This window comes from Ammospiza caudacuta, chromosome 16, assembly GCF_027887145.1.
Source record: "Ammospiza caudacuta isolate bAmmCau1 chromosome 16, bAmmCau1.pri, whole genome shotgun sequence".
Taxonomy (NCBI): Eukaryota; Metazoa; Chordata; class Aves; order Passeriformes; family Passerellidae; genus Ammospiza; species Ammospiza caudacuta.
The window spans coordinates 6,988,032-7,008,868 of record NC_080608.1 but is presented as its reverse complement, the minus strand read 5'-3'; the positions used below and the strand labels follow the sequence as shown (position 1 = coordinate 7,008,868).

At 36.8% G+C, this 20,837-nt stretch overlaps 1 protein-coding gene and 1 long non-coding RNA gene across 3 annotated transcripts in view; one reads left to right on the top strand and one right to left on the bottom strand.

Moving 5' to 3' along the window:
* GABRG2 (gamma-aminobutyric acid type A receptor subunit gamma2) overlaps positions 1–19,692 on the top strand; it is a 61,581-nt gene extending 41,889 nt beyond the window's left edge. The window contains exons 7-10 of one of the 2 annotated variants that reach the window (XM_058815025.1): positions 12,560–12,712; positions 14,243–14,448; positions 16,246–16,269; positions 17,704–19,692. In XM_058815025.1, coding sequence (XP_058671008.1) covers positions 12,560–12,712; positions 14,243–14,448; positions 16,246–16,269; positions 17,704–17,979 — 659 coding nt within the window. In that variant the 3' untranslated portion in view covers positions 17,980–19,692. The remainder of the gene's footprint in view (positions 1–12,559; positions 12,713–14,242; positions 14,449–16,245; positions 16,270–17,703) is intronic. The other variant, XM_058815026.1, reaches the window with a different exon arrangement.
* Positions 10,321–20,837, bottom strand: part of LOC131564565 (uncharacterized) — a 72,407-nt gene continuing 61,890 nt past the window's right edge. The window contains exons 4-6 of the long non-coding RNA XR_009275397.1: positions 11,599–11,733; positions 11,125–11,241; positions 10,321–10,668 (exon numbers count right to left, since the gene is read on the bottom strand). This is a non-coding gene — a long non-coding RNA (uncharacterized LOC131564565). The remainder of the gene's footprint in view (positions 10,669–11,124; positions 11,242–11,598; positions 11,734–20,837) is intronic.

Genomic DNA, 20,837 nt, shown 5'->3' with positions numbered 1-20,837 from the left:
TCAAGATGATTATCTGTAGTATTTAAAGATTTTTTTCATGTCCTAAGCTTGATCTATTTGACTTCAAATGGCAAAACTGGGTATAAATTATTCATGATTCATAGCTGTCTCTTTTGAGGCATGATCTTCAAACCAAGCATCCTCTTTATTTCTGTTTCTCCCTTCAGGCCTGTGGCCTTGCTCTTGGTATTAAGTACAGTTTTAGAACATCATCTCATTGTTTGCCATTTTTCATCATTTCTCGCTCTTTCTTTCTTAGTTTCTTGAAAACCTTTCATGGTTTTTCAAGCTTTACATTTATTTACTATTTTAATAATAACCTAGTTCCTTCTACTTTAGTGTCTTTATTTCTTCTCTGATTTTAAAAATCCTTTCTTTCTCCCTTCTAATAGCTAAAGAGAAAATGGCTTTAAAGGCTTTTTTCTTTCCTTCAACACTTCTACCTTTTATCTAATATCAATAATACCCTCCTAGAAAGCTAAAGAGGTTAAAAACACACCAAAACACAATTGCCATCTTCTTTCTTAGCATATAAATAACTGTTTTATTAGAGCTAGGGTTTTTTTTCCATTTCATTTCCTCACCAATCACACCTTAGACAATTTTGCAACACCTACTTTTGCCAGCGGATGTTTCTGCTGCTGCCTCTGATTGTGAACAAGATTAATTTGCACATTGCTGAAGGTTTGCACCTGGTTTCTGCAAGACAAAATACTTAATAAACGAGAAACAATTTGGAATATGCACACAGAGCAGGCCTTGTCCGCAGGCAAACTGATAGCAGGAGAATGAAAATCATGTTTGCCTCTCAAATACTGGTCCACAACAGTCTCCTCTAGAAGAATGCCTCAAATAGTAAAAGAAATGTATTCATAATATTTTTATCAAAAATTGTTCTAAGTAGTTCTAAACACCAAAACATCATATTTTTAATAGTCAGAGATTTGAAATCTAGAGCACTTTCTTCTAGGGAATTTGTAAATCTCTTTATATTCTATAGTCTTAAAGCATGGTTTTAACAGATTTTAGATGCTTAGAAAATGTTGACAATAAATGACTTACTCTCAAACAAGTCAAACTAAACACAGACCCAGATGCATCCAGTGAAAATATTTTTCCTTTCATTCTGAGCTTTTCTATGTAGGATTTGTAGTACGTTAAAAGCAGAAGTTGTGTGTGTATGGCTGTATTTAATATAGTAATATATGTAACACATCACTTATTTCTGTAATACACATGACTTCATGCAATTCAGATGTTCCTTTATTGAGCTCAGCTCAAGGAAAAATCTAACTACAGCTCTAAATCGTACAAGGAAGGCACCCTTCTTGAAACATGCCTACTAATGGGAGCAGCCTGCTCCTATATGGCCTTCCACATGTCCAGCAGGAGAAAAGCACAGCTCACACGGGAGCGAGTGCACAGTGTTTTCCAACAGGACTATTTATATTTTACCACATTGAGTCCTTGTGCTCAGAGATATTTTCTTACTGAGCTCTCTGAAGCCCAGGACATTGGGTAGGTGACCACCCTGTTTTGGGTCTGGTCTGTATAACTTTTGCCCTTCGATGTTTTGCCTTCTAGAGTCTCATATTCAAGTAAAATTTCGTCTTGGTTAGTTGCACTGGTTTTCTGGGGGTTTAAAACTAAATAGCCACTGATGAAGTATCCTAAAATATTTAATGGAAGCTAAAAATAAATGGAATTGAAACACTAAAAAGAAATGGAAAAAAAAAGTCAGTCCAATGCTGGAAGCTGAGCAATAAAAGCAGATGTATCCCTCCCTCCCAGCACCCCTCGGGCTCTTTGTTTATGGTACTGTCTTCCCAGTCATCTCCCTGTGCACCCACTGGAAGTGAGATGCTGGTGTTTGAGTGGTATTTCCTTGTATAAATATTTTTCTGCTGGGGCGTTCAGACAGAATGAATCTGTGAAATCTGGAGCTCCCCTGCAGAACGTTGCCTCCATGCAGTCATGCCTCCTTTCCTCTGCAGAGGAAGCAGAAGGAAACATCAAGTTTTATTGCAGCCCCAGGTTATGTACTACTGCCTCCTGGCCCTGAAAGTAACTGGAAACATCAAAACCAAAGATTAAATGTACTGTATTCTCAAATTCCTCTTCTCCCCAAATGAAAGGCATTCAGAGGAAATCAAGAATGACCTCTGCCGTGCAAGGCAATTCACAAAGATACAAAAGCAAATCTGAGAAGGGATGTTTATGAGCTACATTAGTCACTTGCAGTTATTTCAGCAACCAGGACTTGCACAAAGCTCATGAAACAGTACTAATTTCAAGGGATATCAACATATCTGTAGGACTGCTGTTATTTAGACCAACATTATCAACATTATTAAATACTTGATTTTTTTTTGCCTTGTTGCACTCACCAAACAGGCCAGTATCTAATTATATTTGCAGTTTTTAACCTGGACCTCAAAGTGCCACTTTTATTTAATTCCCATTTTTACATCTTATATTCCTCTTACTACCCCTGGACTTGCCCAGACTCTCTTTTCAGACAAATCCTTTGCAGAGTTGCCTAGAAAATCCAAATATGTAGACTCATGGTATGGTATCAACCTTGTGCTTTACCACCCCATAAAATAAAAACAAGCACATTTTTGTGCTTTCTTTCTCAGACACGAACTGCTGAAAATTTCAACATGATCAAATTTACATAGTTTTGACAATCCTTATTCCATGCCACTTCATAATTCTGATAGTGTGTTTGATCTAAAGTACCAGGGATGTGTTATACTTCATGCTTTGAAGCAAAGAAACAGAGGTTATTTCCAGTTCTCCCTGCAGCAGGCAGGCTTGGATGCTGTCAGAAAGTGGTTGTACCATCTGGATACCTTGAAATCAATGAAATAAGTAATATTAAATATATGTAATATAATATATGTAATCTAATGTTTTATTATAATAAAAGACTTAGTTGCCTACATTGATGACATTATATTAAAACCTGCATTATTATTGCAATAGGTTAAATAATCAAAATTGAGCAAGTCATTATTTTAAACATGCACAGAGCCCTGCTATAGGTGCATAATTTTCTTGAAGCAGACAGCTTTTTCTTGAGGTATTCAGATAGCAACCAGACATCCAAAAAAGCCAAGGATACAGGATGTGTCAGGCACAGCAAAATTCCTGACAGAGCAACACCCCAGCTGGTGCTGCTGTCTGGAAATGGTGACTCTCTACTGTCTCTCTTTACTTCATATTTCCTGTAATCCTCGCATTTTCTAACCTCTGAAATAGATGGACTTTTTATCACAGTGAATCAAAGAGGTTCTTTAGAACCTGAACAACTCCTGAAAATTCAGTGATGAGACACTGAGCTCTCATCCTTGGTTGATGTTTCCTGGGCAAGGAAGAATGGGAAAGAGAACAAAAGGCACTATAATTTGAAGATTATTTTCACACTGGAGCATGATGGTTCACTCACAGAAGTTGCAAGATACTGCTGCTGTCACATCTGAATACTAATCCTGCACACTAAAAGTCTTCCTGTGTTTGCTAATGCCAATGTAATAGCTTATTCACCTTCACAGAGAAGCAAAAAAAATAATTGGTTTTAATTATGCCACAAACTAGGAAAAAAATCATATCATGGGCAAACACATGCAGTCAGTAATGTTCATTTTCCTTTCAGACTTCTGGCACTCACAGATAAAACCTTAGAAACAAACACACCTAAGTGTCCATTCAATACATTTCCACATACTGACATTTTTCAGCAACAAAAAATTCTCAGGCTAAATCTTGTCTCTGTGATTCCAAAGAGAAGGTGCAGACAACAGTAATAGATTTTAATTACTGCCTAGTGTCATTACATTATTTCCTCCTATAATTAGAAACTAATGAGAAATGGAACACATTCTGTCAAATGAACTGAGAAAAGAGCATTTCAAGTGGAATGAGTGGCCAAGGACCAAACAAAATCCAGAACTGTTGGGCAGAAAGTCATGTCATACATAAAGAAATTTTGTTTGCTTGGATGAGTGTAATGATTCATCTCATTTTGCAGAAGTTTCATCTGCTGAGATTGTCATTTCACAAACATAAACTAATTGCAGCTCTCTTCTGCCTGCTCCCACAGGAAATCAAGGTGTTTAATGTCAGACATTGACACACAGACATGCACCTTACTGCCTCACTTTCTAAAAACTGCACCAAAAAAAAAATCTCCTCCCATCTCCTGCCCTCCATCCAGCTGTGCAATGCAGTTAGGATTCATTCATCCCTTGGAATGTAAATTGAAAACCAGGCTTGCAGCTATCTGAATCCCAGAGATAATCTTATATAAATGGACTACTGTGCAAGCTTCGTCAAAATCTTGGTATTGTTTTACCTCATTGCATAATCAAACTATAATCATAGCTTAGAAATGGATATTAAGAATTTCTATTATTAGATTTTTTTGGGAAATCACTCAATACAGTTGCTGTGCTGTGCCAGCAATGACCATGGCTCACCCCGTTTTTATGTAATGCCAGCAGTCAGGTAGGGAATGGCACTGATTCCATGTGCAAGTCTGTTAAAAGCTGCAAGTCTGTTAAAATACTGCAATGCCATGGCCTATTTTCTTTCTTTGTCCTAAAGACTAAATATTTACACCATTTTATTTCACTTCACATCATGACTTCTCTAAAACACAATTAGTAGTATTTTGCAGCTAAACCTCAGAGGGAAAAAGATTATTGAGCATTTTTGGAAGGGAAAAGACTCAAGTTTTTTAACTCTCTGGCCCTTATGCAGTCTAAAACTCTGTCTATGAAAGAACAAAAAGCGGTGAAGGACAGAACCAATAAAAGGGCATTTGGCAAAGAATGGGATAAGGAGATTTCTGAGGAACAGTGCTCCCTCTGGTTTTACCTTTTCCCCAGACTTCTCATTTCTGGCTGTGGCAACAAATAAGTCTGTACATATCAGCACATGATTGATACTGTGATCAAATTTCTGTCCTGTCTTTTAGAAAATGAATTCATGTGCCCAGTGAACAAATATTTCAGCCAAAATTATTTTTGTGCCACAGATGTAAAAACATTGCACTGTAAAATAGAATATAATTTTTCCATGTGACAAAAGACCAGTTTTAGAAGGACATTGGTACTGAACTTGACAGACTTATGAACTTTCTGATCTGTTGGAAAAGGAAAAAAAAAATAGGTCACTTGAGATTTCACACAAGATTATTATTGGAACAGGTTATACCTAATCCTCATGGAAAACTGTGTTTAGAACAAATCTCATGTTTTCTTTATGCCACTGTAGCAGTGTAAGACATCCCACTGAACACTATTTGCAGGCTGACTCAGTATCCTCACCAAGACAGTAAATGCCAGCAGAACTCCAGATATAGACCCTGTCAGGGCAAGAAAAGAGATGGGCAAAAAAACCAAATGAAGATTCATCAGGACAAATCCTAATACCAATCTAAAGCTATTTATGTGATTTTTTCATACTAGATTAGAGTTGCACTGTACAATGTAATCCACAGTCTGATGCTTGCTTGATCTGGCAGAGAGGTCTTAGTCCTGACTCCCATTCTCTGCTTTTCCTGCCTTTTCTGGGGGCAGGGATCTGCCTCAGCCACTGCTGAGCAGAACAAACACCAGAGCTCTGGCACCACCACCTGATTTGACATGAAAGACAAAAGGCTTTGTCTACATTCTTTTATTTTTCTTTCATTTTCTCTCCACTTGCAGCAGCTTTTGGATAACCTTGCTGCCCTCCAGCGTGCCAGGAGGGCACACTGTGGGAAGGAAATCAGCTGCTTTACAAGAAGTGACCCAGAAGTTTACCAATTAGATATTTTCTTTTTTGCAGAATATCTGTCTAAAAATGGCAGCACACCTAACTCTTTGATGAAGGATGCATTTTGAATCCTTTTGGTCCCATTTACTATTATTTTCATAGTCTGTACTAATCCAGCAACTTTTTAAGACCTAGAGAGATTTAGAAACTCCTACAGGGGATGTTCATAGACACCGTGCACCACTGTTTTAATGGTATTTCCAGGTACCATGACTAAATCCAAGGAAACACATCTATTCCATCAAACTACCATTTACCATTCCTTTTAAAATAAACCAAGAGCACTATAGCTGTGTTCTCTGCCTAATAGAAAAGCAGACTGCTGGCCACGCTGACAGCAAAAGAGAGAGAGAACAAGGATGTATCTATTAGCTATTTATGAGAAAAAGAAGATAAATTCTGCTGCCACAGTTATTCTTCATTAACAATTGATTCAGTTTATATTCATTACTTGTAGCACAAAGGTGATGCTACTTTGGGGATATTTCTATCACACAAGACTTGGTTTAGTCTTTAAAACTGCTCCTCTAATACCAGACCCACACAAGTCAATTGTGCCATTTCAGTATTTGTATAAAAACTCAATGGCAAGAATAATTAGAAATTTTTAAGATTTGGTTTTCCACTGGCAGACTTGCAAGCTTTTCTCATTTCTATTCTGAGGTGACAGTGCCCTCCTGTGGCACGAGGTTTTGTTTTTGCTTTTTCCCCTAGGTATACTCCATCCAGAAAGACAAACTGGATAGGGTTTCCCATTTAGAAGCACTCCATTTATTTATATAGTTGTTTATAAGAAATAATTTTGAGAAAAGGTTCAATTTCTATCTCTATTTTCACATGTACCTTTAAAGAAACATTTTAAAGTGCTTGCTCCTCTCTGTATGGTTTCTGTATAAATTTGGGGGTTAAAAGCCCATTGGGAATCTGGACAGTGGGTGCATCTCTGTCTGGAGGAATCAGGTGGTTGCTATTTGCTGCACATACAAAACTGTGCCTATTACATACCATAAAATTTGTAACCTTGTCAATCCTAGTTTTTAGTAATTTGATCTGTTCTTAAGGAGCAAATGATGGCTAAAATTCTGGTACAGTCTGGATAGTGCATTACTCTTGTATCTGACTTTTTTTGGCAGTTGAACAAATCCACGTAGTGGAGTAAAACTTCAGATTTTAAAAGGATATAATAAAGGTTCTTGGTAGCTTTTGCTGGGAATTATTAATTCATTACCAATGTTCTCCTACATAATTTGTTTTCTCCACATATTTTAAAATTTTAAACACAAAACGCCCTACATTATAAATATTATCAGAATTACTAAAACAGACATTGATTTTTATACTACTAAACATTGACAAAAACATTTAAGTAACTAAACACTCGAAGAAAATCCTGTTCAGACCCTGGGATAGAAGACTTGTCATTACTTGGGGAGAAGATCTCCACAATGAAACTCCTGGCACCCTGGAGTCAGCATGAGGTGATGAGTTCATGTGCTGTAAACTCTCAGCAGCACAGAGAAATTCTGGAGATTTTTAGATAGTGGAATGTATAAAGGAACAAACACAGTTGGAGAAGAGTGCCACTTGTACCATCACTCTGTTTCTGTGGTGCTGTTCAGAGCAGTGTGTAGCTCTGTAAGAAACAGAGAGAAATAAAGTCTTATGAGCTCAAAAACCTTACCCATATGGACACGTCTATGCACACATTCACTGTTTTCCAAAGCTTTTAAGTTAGCCATGAATGGCTTAATAGTGTAAACCCATAACAAGGCCAGCCCTTCACCTAATTGAATTTCCCTGTTCAAAACTCCATATCCTTAACAGAAATGAAACACTGAATTTTCCCCAGTCAACAACTATCTGAGAATAAATTGAACTAACACATATAAGTAACTTGACTGTGTGGCCAATATATGATTTTTGAAGCTCTTTCAATATTGCAGTTCTTACAATAATTTAAATCCAGCAGTATTTTAAGTAACAGAAGGAATCTCATAATACTAAGTGTGAGACAGTCTTAGCTCTAAGTGCTGCTACCTGAACTATAATTAAGACACCAATTTCTCATGGTGTCATAAAGGTGTTCTTTTCTCTTGCATTTGCACTAGCTACCAAATCACTTCTGAGTACAAATTAGAGGCTTTTTTCCCCAGTACCTTACACTTTGCACAGTCACTTAAACATGCATAAAGAGAGCACTAATGGGTGTAATTCCCCATTCACTTTGCACAGGTATAAACGACTCTCCAACCAGGGAGCAATGAAGGATCACACCCAGTGAGCTGATTAAATCACTTAAGCACAGTGTACATTCCCCCAGGCTGTGCTTCCTGGCACCACTAATTCCTTCTATTGAACCTTTGGGACCTAGGCCTGCACATATGCACAGATGGTGCCTCAAATCAGGAATTCACTTCCCCTGCTGCAGAACAGAATCCTGGTATTCAAATCACTATGTCACACAAGCGTAGGGCAGGAGGAGGACCACAATTTCCAAAGTTCATACAGACTGGTATGAGGCTGTGTAAATTAGGATGGGACAGGTCTGTCAGAAATAAAACCTTCTGCAAGGGTTTACTAAGGTCACAAGCATTGAACACTGATTCATCATTAATCTAATTTACAAATTACCTCCTACTCTGGAAACAGCTTAAGGTTCATGTACTTCCTCTGTGTGCCTCAAGAGAAATATTCAATTTCCCATTCAGCATGGCAGCATGAAGATGCTGTGTCTCAAGTCAGAACACTGCTCTGCATCTCTTGATCTTTCAAACATAATTTGGAGAAATAATGCACTCAGTAGAAAATATGATATTACCATTTACACATGAGGATAAATATGACCTGGATAACATTTTCCTGAGGAAGTGCATTCTGGTTTAAATATATGTCATTAAATATAAGTCATTGTCCTTTCCATGAAGAAACCGGTTAACTTGCTTTTGTGTCTTCAGATGAAGACTATGTCTGTCTATATGCAGATACAAGCACAGATCCCTACGAAGGAATAGGAGAAATGTGTACATTCAGAGAAAGAAAAGAAGACTGTAAATATATAAGGAATCAGTTATTATGCTCCTCAGTGTAATAAGATTATTTTTTTCCAGGGAATTTTTGTATTTCTTTAAAAGTTGAAAATTACGGAGGTGTTATTTTCTAGACACATGTAATAGAAATATACCTCAGAATGGACAATAGGAATGTAAGGTCTCTGGTGAATGGCTAAATAATCCAAAATCTTCTGATTACTATGCCAGATGTTGAGTTATGTTGGCTTACAAAGACACTGTCAGGTTGCACTCTCATTCATTTCTAGAGAACTCCAAAAGTGTATTAGTGCTCCAAACAGCAATCTGGCAGTCTGAGAAGCTTTCTTGCTGCAGCAGACAATATTGGACAAACAAGACACAGAGCTCAGAGAGAGAGGATGAAGTAATAATGAAAAGATTATAAATTTGCCAAGTGAGAACTAATAAATGACATTGTGCTGAGGATCACGTCTAGCCATTTTTTACTAAACTCATGTCTTAGTTTGACAACTTCATGCAGGCATCACACCAGGAGTGAAAAATCACCTGAGGCACAGAGATAATCTGAAAATAACTGAGTATTTAAGCTGGTCTCAGCTAAAGAGCTGAGAAGTGCATGAATAGAGCCAGAAAATAAACCAAATCTGGATGAAAAGAGGGCTGGGGCAAGATGCCATCAAGAAAGGTGTGATTAAAGCAAAGCACTTTCGAGTCCATGTTCCACACGGGACTTAATGCATTTGACGTTTTGGATGTATGTGTTGTGACAACTGAGATTGAGTCCTAAACCTCACATCTCAGGTCTTGCATTATTTCGTATGTTCAGAGTTCTTTTTTTATTTAAAATCTCAGAAGAGCTGCTGTTATATCGTTCCAACATCACTTAAGTAAACTTGGCAATCCCAGCAAGATACTTCTCTGGAGCATTGCGCCACTTAGTCCTCTTTTCCTTATCTCATTATTGTCACAGTTTTCCCTGGCTGGCAATTGAGTACACGTGGCTTTTCACCCACTTCCCACCCACCACCCCTCTCCAGTGGGGAGGAGAATCAGAAACAAAATGTAAACCTCATGGGCTGAGACAGGAACAACTTAATAATTAAAATATTACTATTATTAGAAATATGGGAATAACACTAATTATAACTGCAATAATAAGGGGAGAAAATGACAGAACCCTAGAGAAGGAGGTGATGCTCAGTGCAGTTGGTCACTACCAGAGACTGATATGCCCAGCCCACTCCCCCAGCTCATGTACTGGGCAAGACATCCCAGGGTGTGGAATATCCCTTTGGCCAGTTTGGTTTATGCTTTAAAAGGTCTTATGGATTATGAAAAGCAACAAAAAAAATTCAATAATGCATACAATATTGTAAAAACATAACTGTCAAAATTTACTAATTTAATTTAATAAAAAGCATTTCTTGGGTTAAGGGAAAAATGAGACAATTTTCCATTGACACCAGAGGATCACCACTAAAACCAAACAAAAAACCAGAAGTATTTGGAAATAGTCTATACATTAGAAGGACTAAGGATGCTCTCTCTCTACACACACAGATGTTTATTCTTATGTTATCCACAGCACCCTGGGCTGGGTTTGCACACACAGCTGTTGAACAAGGACAGTGTGTGAGGGAGGGCTTGTGCTGTGCCTTGGTCCATCTCTAGCTCTTCTCAGCACAGATACTGAGTTTTGGATTTAACTCTAATACCTATAGGAAAGTTATGGCTTGTATACTGAAGTCTGATATTTTCTGTTCCGTTGAGTACAAGGTAGAAGGGCTACAGCTGCCAAACAGCTGGGCAAAAAGACCTGTGCAAGAATAGACAAAAAATAAGGAGCACGTAGGTGCCTGGCATCTGGTACCTCACTCCTCTACTCCAAAAGATCCATAGCAGTTGGAACCTCAGTACAAAGAATCAAGAACAGCAATAAAATGTCTAATTCCTAAATTTCAATTCTGGGTCTTTTGTACCTTTTTCTGTTCTAATCTGTATTTGGGTTTATATTTCATTTCTTACTTCTGGAAATTCTTTGTCTCATTAAATTGATACAATAATACTGAGCAAAAAAATGTTTGCATGGAAGTAAAACAGCTACTGCTTAAAGTTACTCTGCAATATCATAGCAGAATAAAATTGAAATAGCAATGCTATTAATAGCATATATGAAGGTGAATGAATAAAGGGATAATTCCAAAAACTGAAAAAAAAAATCACTCCTTAGAAAGTTAATATATGATCCAGAGAGATGAAGAATGAGTCATACGGTAATTTTATGGCTTCAGCTTTGCAGTGCTGCTGATGAGTGCTGGTTTTTGATAGGTTGGCTGGACTTCTTTGGTATATGAAGGACATGGACATACAACGCAGAGTTATCTGTGACCTAGGAAAATCATCAGACTGTACTTATTACACTTGTTTGCTCATATTCAGATGTACCACCTTAAAAACTGCATATATAAAATTTGGGTGCTTTATGTTTTTTGGTTTAATTATAACATAATATAATTAAACTAAAGCCAGTCAATCCCAGGAATATGGATATTCAAATTTAAAAAAAATAACAAAGAAGCACCAGTTGAAAAATATTTCTGAAGTTTCTTCTGTGGTTAGGTTCAAAAGGATTATTCTGGGAGAAATTTAAATTCCAGAAAAGAAGGAACTCAATGCTAACTAAAGGTACTGACTTAAGCAGAACTTGCATTAGCCACTCTTTGATAATACTGGAAAACTAGCTCACTCTATATTTGCAAACCATATCCTGTTTCCATTAGAGACTTCTCTGGGTGCATTTCACTGAATTGCAATGGAGCCTTTGTGCCCTGGGGTTCTGCTGTTCCTTTGCAATCAAGACTTCTCCCAGGTGTCCTGAAATCTGAAGTAAAGATAAGAATTGGGGTTTTTTTAGTTTAGGACAAAACCACAATTAAAACCAACAATGACAACAGCAAAACCAACAAAACCAGAAAAACCCATCAAAAACAACACCAAGAAACGCATTTAAAACAACAAAAACCAAGCCACATCAAAAACTGAAGCTTAGCTGCATTCCTGAGCCCAGATGGAATTTACTTAACAATTTGAGAGGGGAAGAGAATCTGGAAAGACAATCACAAAGTACTTAATAAGAAAGATGTGTTATATACACCTGAGTAACTTCCAGCCCAGCTTTTGGGGTCACTTAGGAAATGTGGGTTCAAATCATTTTAAAGGAGAAAATACAACAGAAGATCGGCAGGAAAATAAAAAAAAAAATGAATTAGTGACACAGCATAGCCCTGAAGAATAGTTAAGAACATGAAGAATTTAGGAATTACATCTGAAAGCACACAACACTTTGGAGTGGAGCTGGGAGCACAGTAATGGGGCCACTGGACTGGAGGAAGGTTGGACCCCCACCACACCCTGGGCTGCTGCAAGGGGAGCATACCAGGCAGGTGTGGTTATGAGGAATGGCTTGGTTAGTCCTGAGTTAATCTCCACAGCTGCTAATTTTCCTAGTGTGGAAAACCACTGGTTCTGGAGCTAGAGCTGTGTTGAAGATGCATGTGTATATTTGCCATCAGCACATCTGGTGAATCAGGTTAATATTTATGCACACACCCCCTAGGTGTGGAACAAGAAAGCCCTAGCTCTTGCATACAAATTTTACGTTGGTTTTTTAACATTCCTTTTCCATTTGTTCTGCTTTTGTTTTACAGGAGACTATGTAGTCATGTCTGTCTTCTTTAACCTGAGCAGGAGAATGGGTTATTTCACTATTCAGACCTACATTCCCTGCACACTTATTGTTGTCTTGTCCTGGGTCTCTTTCTGGATTAATAAGGATGCAGTTCCAGCCAGAACATCATTGGGTGAGTTGATCTTTCCTGTTTCCTTCAAGCATTACCATGTTTAATTGACACCTCTGCAGATCACCAGTTTGTAAATATGAGAACAGACAACTTCACATGAACTCTCCTCATTTAGAGGAATGTAGTAATTTCCAAAGACTAACACAGACTGGGCTATATTTGCACATCTTTTTTACCATGCCAGATTCTGACTATTGCAGACTGTCAACAATAAAAGCTTTCACATTTTTTCTGATTACAGCAGAATTTTTATGGACATCAAGAGGATGGGGGCACACAGCTGGATTAGAGGCAGGGTGCATTAGTTTCACTTGTTCTGCTTTCCTATCACAGTGACTAGTAACACAAATTAAATAATTACTAAGAAGGAATCCACCTTTCTGGCTGTGTGTCCAAGTGCTAACAAGAGGAGAATGTAGCACCATGACTACTTTAGAAACCAAGAATCAAGTATAGACTTCAGGTTAAAAAAAAATCAACTGAATTTGGTGGTATCCAAAATCTTATACATGAATATGTGTCATGCAATTAACCAGAATTAGAAATTTCTACACATTTAGCAACTGCTCCACAAATAAACTGAGACCAAATTAATCTTGCTTCTGCAAAGCAGCTGAAACAGTAAGAAATAACAAAGAAACGTTCAGCTAGAGAAAGTTTAACACATTTTCTACTTCTACATTAAATCCACACAAGTAAGAATTATTTCAGTTTTTCCCTCTGCATTTTCATTTCTTCACAGAACCACAGCACAGAGCACTGGAGTGTAAAATAGGGTACACAATTTTCATTTCAAACTCCCTAGAAGGAACATAACAGAGGACCAGTGGCTTCCATAAAAAAAGCTTTAAGCATGTTATTGGTTTCTTCACATCCTCTTTGAAAGAGGTTATAAAATCTGCTTTAAGGAAGTACAAAATTAATAAAGGCATTCAGCTATTATTTTAAATTTTACCTAGATACACAAAACAGACTTGTCACTCTGTCGAGAATTAATCTATTTGCACCAGTAAAAAATTAAAACAAACAGTGCAATAAAAAATGTGGTAGATTTTAACTGTTCTTATGCATTTTTAACATTTTTGACATCACAGTACATGCAATAATGTTCTGAAAGGGAAGGAATGGTGAGGCATGACACAGTACCTCTCTTTTGTAGATCTGTCTCTTGCTCTGTTTAAGCATTTGAGCATATAAACCCTAAACTTCAATTTTCAATAAAAATAAAAACTCCCCAGAAGTAAACTACAAAACCAAAACCTTAAATTAAATTTTCTTAGAATTCATCTAACCAAAGTACTCTACAGAGCAGCACTGGCAGTGACCATGCAAAAATGTCAATTACCCCTGTTAATCCTCTGAGCTCCAACTGAACTGGCATTTCACTGCTAGAATGTGCTACTGAATACCTTTGCTGTGTGTTTGAACTCCAGGCACACTTCAAAACCAATCTCAGAGAGATAACTGGCAAAATCAGTTTTCTACTTGAAGTAATGTTATTTCTGTTTTTTTTTTCTATCCATTTACCAGGAATTACAACGGTCCTGACAATGACCACCCTAAGTACAATTGCTCGTAAATCTCTTCCCAAGGTCTCCTACGTGACAGCCATGGATCTTTTTGTGTCAGTCTGCTTTATTTTTGTGTTCTCTGCACTGGTGGAATATGGAACTTTGCATTACTTTGTCAGCAACAGAAAGCCAAGCAAGGATAAAGACAAAAAGAAGAAAAACCCAGTACGTATCTTTTTACCAGCAAGGCCTAAAAGTTAATTAGTTTTTCTGAGAGAGCATTTAAATCCCTTTTAATAACTGTCCATATTTTCCATACTTTTCTATTACCTATATACCCATCCTTTGTAACAATAGGAATGCAAACATTTACTTTGAGAATCAAAAGCTCATATATTACAGCTTTCTGGATGCCAAAACTAATTTTTTAGGATAATGATCTTTTCAACCAAAGTGTTCTGCAAACCACAACTACCAAAGGCATTATTTATGCTAAATAGAGATCTCTTTATAGAAAATATCTCAGTTTCTCTGTATTAGTATTAGCAATATTCTAGCCATTAACTTATGTCCACAATATTGACATGACTGCCTTGCTTATCAAGACCACGGTTAAACTTTTATGTTCAAACTTTTGTGTGCTTTCTCCAACTTCCCCTTAGAATCTGTTTCCTTTCCATTGTTTCCTTAAATTCTTTTTTTGTGTATTTCTTACCTTCTTTACCTACTTCTCTGCCTTAGAAAGTGGTTTTGCAGTAGTTTATAATGATACTTATGGATATATGCTACCCAATAGTAAAAATAATGTGAAAAATGACAACAGTAAAAAAAAAATCCAGGGAATACCCTCATTAGCAACTTGGGCTTTTGCCCAGACAGGGAAAGAATTTGATGTTTGTTTTGTCCAGGACAGATTTCTCCTTGCCTTTGGCAACTGAGCTGACAAATGTGTTGCCTACAATCTCCGAAACATTTAGCCTAATCATCTACCAAAAAAACCCCAAACACCTAAAAAACAATAAAAACCCCCAAACCCAAACACCTCCATAAAACAAAAACCCCACAAAAATCCAAATAAAAAAAAAATAGAACAAAAACCCCCAAAAACAACCTTAAACCAACCAAAGAAAAAAAAATGAAAAATGAGAAGGAAAAAGGTTTTAGAGTAATAAAAAGTATTTTCATCTCCATTTCAGGCATCTAACAAAGAATAAAGTAATTTGTATTCACTCTGCTAACATATTCAAGGACTATTGAAAATATTCTCTTTTAGTTTTAAAATATATCACAAAAACGGATAAAGAAAAAAATGGCAGTTAAGGAACCTTTCACTACATACTATTCCTATAATTTCTAGTTTAAAATCTGCTGAGAGGTAGACTGTAAAAAAAAAAAAAAAAAGTAAAATGATCAAGTGATGTGTCCTGTGTTAGATGGAAATAAAAACATCTGTGTGTCTTATGCAATCAGGACCAAAAGGACCAAAATGAGATGTACCTTGGATTTAATTGTTTCACTTTAAGGCATCCACATGAGAAGGAATAACTTGTTTTTTACATTGCCTATCTGTGAGCATCTGGGAAGAAACAGAACTAAAAATGCTTGCCAAAATCCTAATCACAGAGACTAAAAACCATAAAAGTAGTGTTCAGGGCACAGTCTGCAGGTAAAAGGACTTCTTTCTAAAAGGTGCTTCTATAAAGTGTGAGTGGTCTCTTTCAGAACAGTTCAGCATAAAAGACCAGAATTCCCTCAGGATATGAAAATCTAACAGGAGCTTGATATCTTCTGTCTTTGGCCCAGATGTAAACAAGACTGTGACAAGTTGAAAATGTGGGGGATTTTATGTTACAGATAGTTGTTTCAATTGCTATAATCCCAATCTCTTTATAAAATTAGTTATTTTTGACTTACCATGTTTTAGAAACATATTTTTAATTTACATTATTTTTGTCTCTTTCTTTTCTTTCTTTAATTTAAAACAAAACCCTCTGATTCTCTTTTCTGTCTACAAAATGAAAGCTTCTTCGGATGTTTTCCTTCAAGGTATAATGTTTTTTGGAATGGAAATTCACTGCATGCGACTGCTGAATTTAATAGTAGAGCTTAGATGAGAGTGGTGTTTTGTCTGGTCTTTTAATTAATGAGAAAACTATTCAAGCTACTTCCTAATTAAGTAGAATGGTTACAAATTGCTAAACAATTTGTAGAGTTGATTCAGCAGCCCAAATACCACTATGGTTCTGAACTTACCTAAGTTCAAGAGTGACCAACATGATTGGATCACATGAATTAAGAGAGTTTCAAACATTTCTGCTCCTCTCTCTCAATTTGCCATGGGATCCAATAGCACCAGCTAGCCTAAAACCAGCAATACACCCTTTTAGAACTCAGCTCTGACCCTGGATTTTTAACCTTTGTGATTTCACTCCTAATTATAAAACCAAAGCTGTTCTGATGTTGACTTGAAAAAAACTCAATGTCACCATCAATTACTCAAATGCTGTTCATTGTGCAAAAAAAAGTCAGAGTTTTGAAAGGGTTTAAGATGCATATAGATTTTTAATGTTGTCACTGGATCTACACACTTAGAAAATTATCTAATATATCTAGTTGTGTTCCATATTGAAACCTTATCTCCACTCAGAAATGCAGAGATTTTATTTTTAAAAAATTAAAAAGGGTGTGGGGAGGCGGGGGGGAAAAAACCACATAAAATAATTGACATTGAATTTCCATGCTTATGGAACGGAATTGTTATGTTTCACTAATAACTATCAGCATGAAATTTCAATGCTTATCATCCCAGCATTCAACCAGTGAATGCATTTTAAATGCTTAACTTGCTCAATTCATTCTAATTATATATACGTATATATACATGTACAGCTACTATATAAAATTCAGAACATGTTGAACCTTCTAGTTGGTGAACATTAGTAGGTGGTGAGCTGCAAATATTCAAATAATTGGAGAGTCTTACAGAGATTCTCCTAATCTTCAAAAAAACCTAGGTTTTGCCTTTTTCATGGGTATACATATTCTTTTTTCTCAACATGAACCACTCCTTTTAAAATCCTGCATTTCCAATTGATTCAGCTCCTTTCATGTGCAATACACAAATTGCCTTCAGATATCAAGCAGCTACATAAACTATAAAACAAAAACTCAAAATACCATCAATTACATTCCTGGATTTTTCATTTAACATGTCATGTTTAGTCAGTTTAGCTTTGAAGCTGATTTCCCATAGCTGTTAACTTTAGATTGGTTTGTGCTGCTTTCCTCTAAAGGATATGATGCAACTACTTTTAATAAGCTCAAGGTTATTTTGCCACTAGAACACCTCAGCAATTTCCCATGTACCTCCCCTAGAACCATCATGCACATGTTGACCATCATCCCCCTAGGTTTTTCTGGTGATAATAACAAAGTTTCTCCCTCTACCATCTTTTTTCTTCTTTTGCTACTCCACCTTAGGCACCTACTATCGACATCCGCCCCCGATCCGCTACAATTCAAATGAACAATGCTACACACCTCCAAGAAAGGGATGAGGAGTATGGCTATGAGTGTCTCGATGGCAAGGACTGTGCCAGTTTTTTTTGCTGCTTTGAGGATTGTCGGACGGGCGCGTGGCGGCACGGCAGAATACACATCCGCATCGCCAAAATGGACTCCTACGCCCGCATCTTCTTCCCAACTGCCTTCTGCTTGTTCAACCTGGTCTATTGGGTATCCTATCTGTACCTTTAAAAGCAGTAGGAAATCAGTGATATGAGCCTTACTCACTGAATTTCTTAGAGAGATGGTTTCCTAAATCCACTTGAAGTATTTATGATGCGCTTTATAGTGATCTGAATTCTTTAGTGCCATAATCCCGTAAATATCAGTCATATCATCAGTCCAAAAATTGCCATCAGCTTATTGTGAATTACATGTCCATTCCACATGCCAAAATAATTTAAAAATAAAATCATGTTGATAGGTAATATACACCTATACCTGCTGGAATAGAGAGAAACAGGGCAGACAAGACAAGAGGAGCAGAGCAACATCACTTAACGGTTGATACTGGGATTCCAAACAGGAGTGAGAGAGAGGAGAATTCCCAGGTAAAGTGCTGTACAGTTTGTTAACATTGGCTATAATTATGCTATAGCTTTATTCTCTGTGGGCTTTTCTTTTTGGAAGAGTCATCTCTCACTTTGAATAGGTATTATTAAGCTAGGAAAATTAACTTCTACTCCCACCAAGATGAAAACAGACCTTTCCCTTTGCCATCCCTTTAAGAGCACATGTACAATGCTGTAAATATTTCAATACCTTATAGTACATAAAGCCTAGTGCATGCATCTTTTGGGGGCCAAAATAAATGAAAAAAGGTACTATAAAGTTTTGTCTTTTATTTTGTGTCTCTGGATGTGCTATTGTAATTGAAATGTGGACAAACCTCATTTTCTTTTTTCTTGGAAACTTGCCCCTCTCCCTCATGCATGGAAGATCCAAGCAGACAGCACTGTCATGCAAGATATTAGAGAAGCCTTAAGGATTCAACTAAATAACATATAGACAAATCTGTTTGGCCAATATAATAGCTCATAAAGTGTAATGTATGTGTCCTCTGCAGTTGTAGCCTTCATTTCCCATTGTTAATGTTGCTATATTTCAACTGAATCTCCAGTAATTATACATTGCAAGATCAGCTTCCGAATTTAATCCACGTGCTTCTATTGTTCTTTTCCCATGTGGAGCTCCACTTTTTTCCTTACTTGAGTATTTGTGGGGGTCTTTTATTCTTTAATTCAGTACAGGAAATAGCTTTTATTCTAGATGTTATTTTTACATAAGAGCTTCAAGTTAATTTTGAAACATTAGTCCTTCTATTGTATATACACACAACTCTCTGCCCATTCATGTCCTTGATCAGCAATAGTTGTTGTCAGTGCTGCTTTCACTCAGTGAGTACCTTTACTAAAACAAACCTTTACCATGGCTAGCACAGAACTTATAGATAGCCTCAAAAACAAAAGGGAACAGAAGGTGTCTCGGCTACTAAATCACATGTACGCAGTTATGTAGGTATTTAAATCCTTCAACCCACCTGGGTGAATCCTGAAAACCACTGGTTTTCAGAACCTGTATGATGCTCAATTATGCAACCTTAAGCACATGTAAATATGACTGATGGTTTGTTTTTTTTTCTTTTTTAATTTGTCAAAGATGCAAAATACCACCTCCAGAAAAGTGGGCTTGCAGCTTGAAAAGGGAGACCTATAGCTTATCACTAGAGAATTATTATTAATTGAAACGGAGGAAAAGGAAAGTTTTCCAATGTCTGTATAGTTTTGGAAATAAAAATGTATAAAAAAGGAATACTCTTGATCATCAATTGCTCCTAGTCCAATGTATTTGAAAACATTTTAATAAAGGAATTGCACACACCTGTGGACTTTTTCAATAAAACTACTGCACTCAACTCCAGTTTTTCTGTGATGAGTTTGTTAAAAGCATGATTTAAGAATTAGACTGCTTGACCAGTTGGATTCATCAGCTGCCTAAATATAAGTGATTATAATCCTTATAACCCTCTGCATTGTCTCATTTTGTAGTCAAATGGCTCACATATAACTTTAAAGAATGGAGGCTAGCTCTTTTGAAGGTTCTTATTATAATAAAAAAAAAATTAGAAATTACAGAATTGGAAGTACTCCAAAGAGAAATAACTTTCCTTTATCTACTTAGAGAGTTTTCACTAGCTGAATGAGTGCCAATCACTTTTCATATAGGAAGGTGTTTTAACTGGTACCAGACTGATAGACTGATCTCTAATTTTTTTTTTCCCCAGTTGTCAATGATTTAAGAACTATTTTTTATTTTCTTGTAATTAATTAGAGCGACTAATGCTGTATATTTAAAATTTCAATTTTCCCCTGTTCCCATATAGGTTTCACAGATAATCACTATGAAACAAACTAGCCATTTAATGCCCTCAGTCCAAGTGCATTTTGGTTAACATACACAGAATTATTTTTTGTCATGATCTGTGGAATTAACGTGACTCTAAGCACTTTACCCTAGCTCAGCCTAGTTCACAGGTTAGCTGTGCCTAAGAAAACCTGCAGTACTGATGAATCAGATGCAATAATGATGAACAAATGGTACAATCCCTCACTTGTGCATGTTTGGCTTCTCCTTCCAGCAAGGGAGGAGTTAACAATTGATACATCCCCACCTAAATAATGCAAACCACACAAACTGGAAAAGTGTGCCACATCTGCCCTAAGGAGGTGAACAATCTTTTCTCACTGTGTATCACGACACAAAGAAACAGGAAATGAGACCCCAATCAGTGAAAAACCTCCCTCCTGCCACACTTACTGAGGGGATTTGTCATTTCCTTCTGGGGAGAATGGAGGAAATTCAAAAGGATTGTTCATGAAAAAACACATAATTCCCAGAAAGGATCTGACATCAAAGTGCAATCTAAGTGTTCCTCCAATTGGGATTATTTACCTTTTTATACAGAAAAAAACATTTGTGTTGTAAAGCCAGATTGCCACCACAGTACACAAAACATTGGGTGTGATAAGTGTTATTATTCAGAAGAAAAC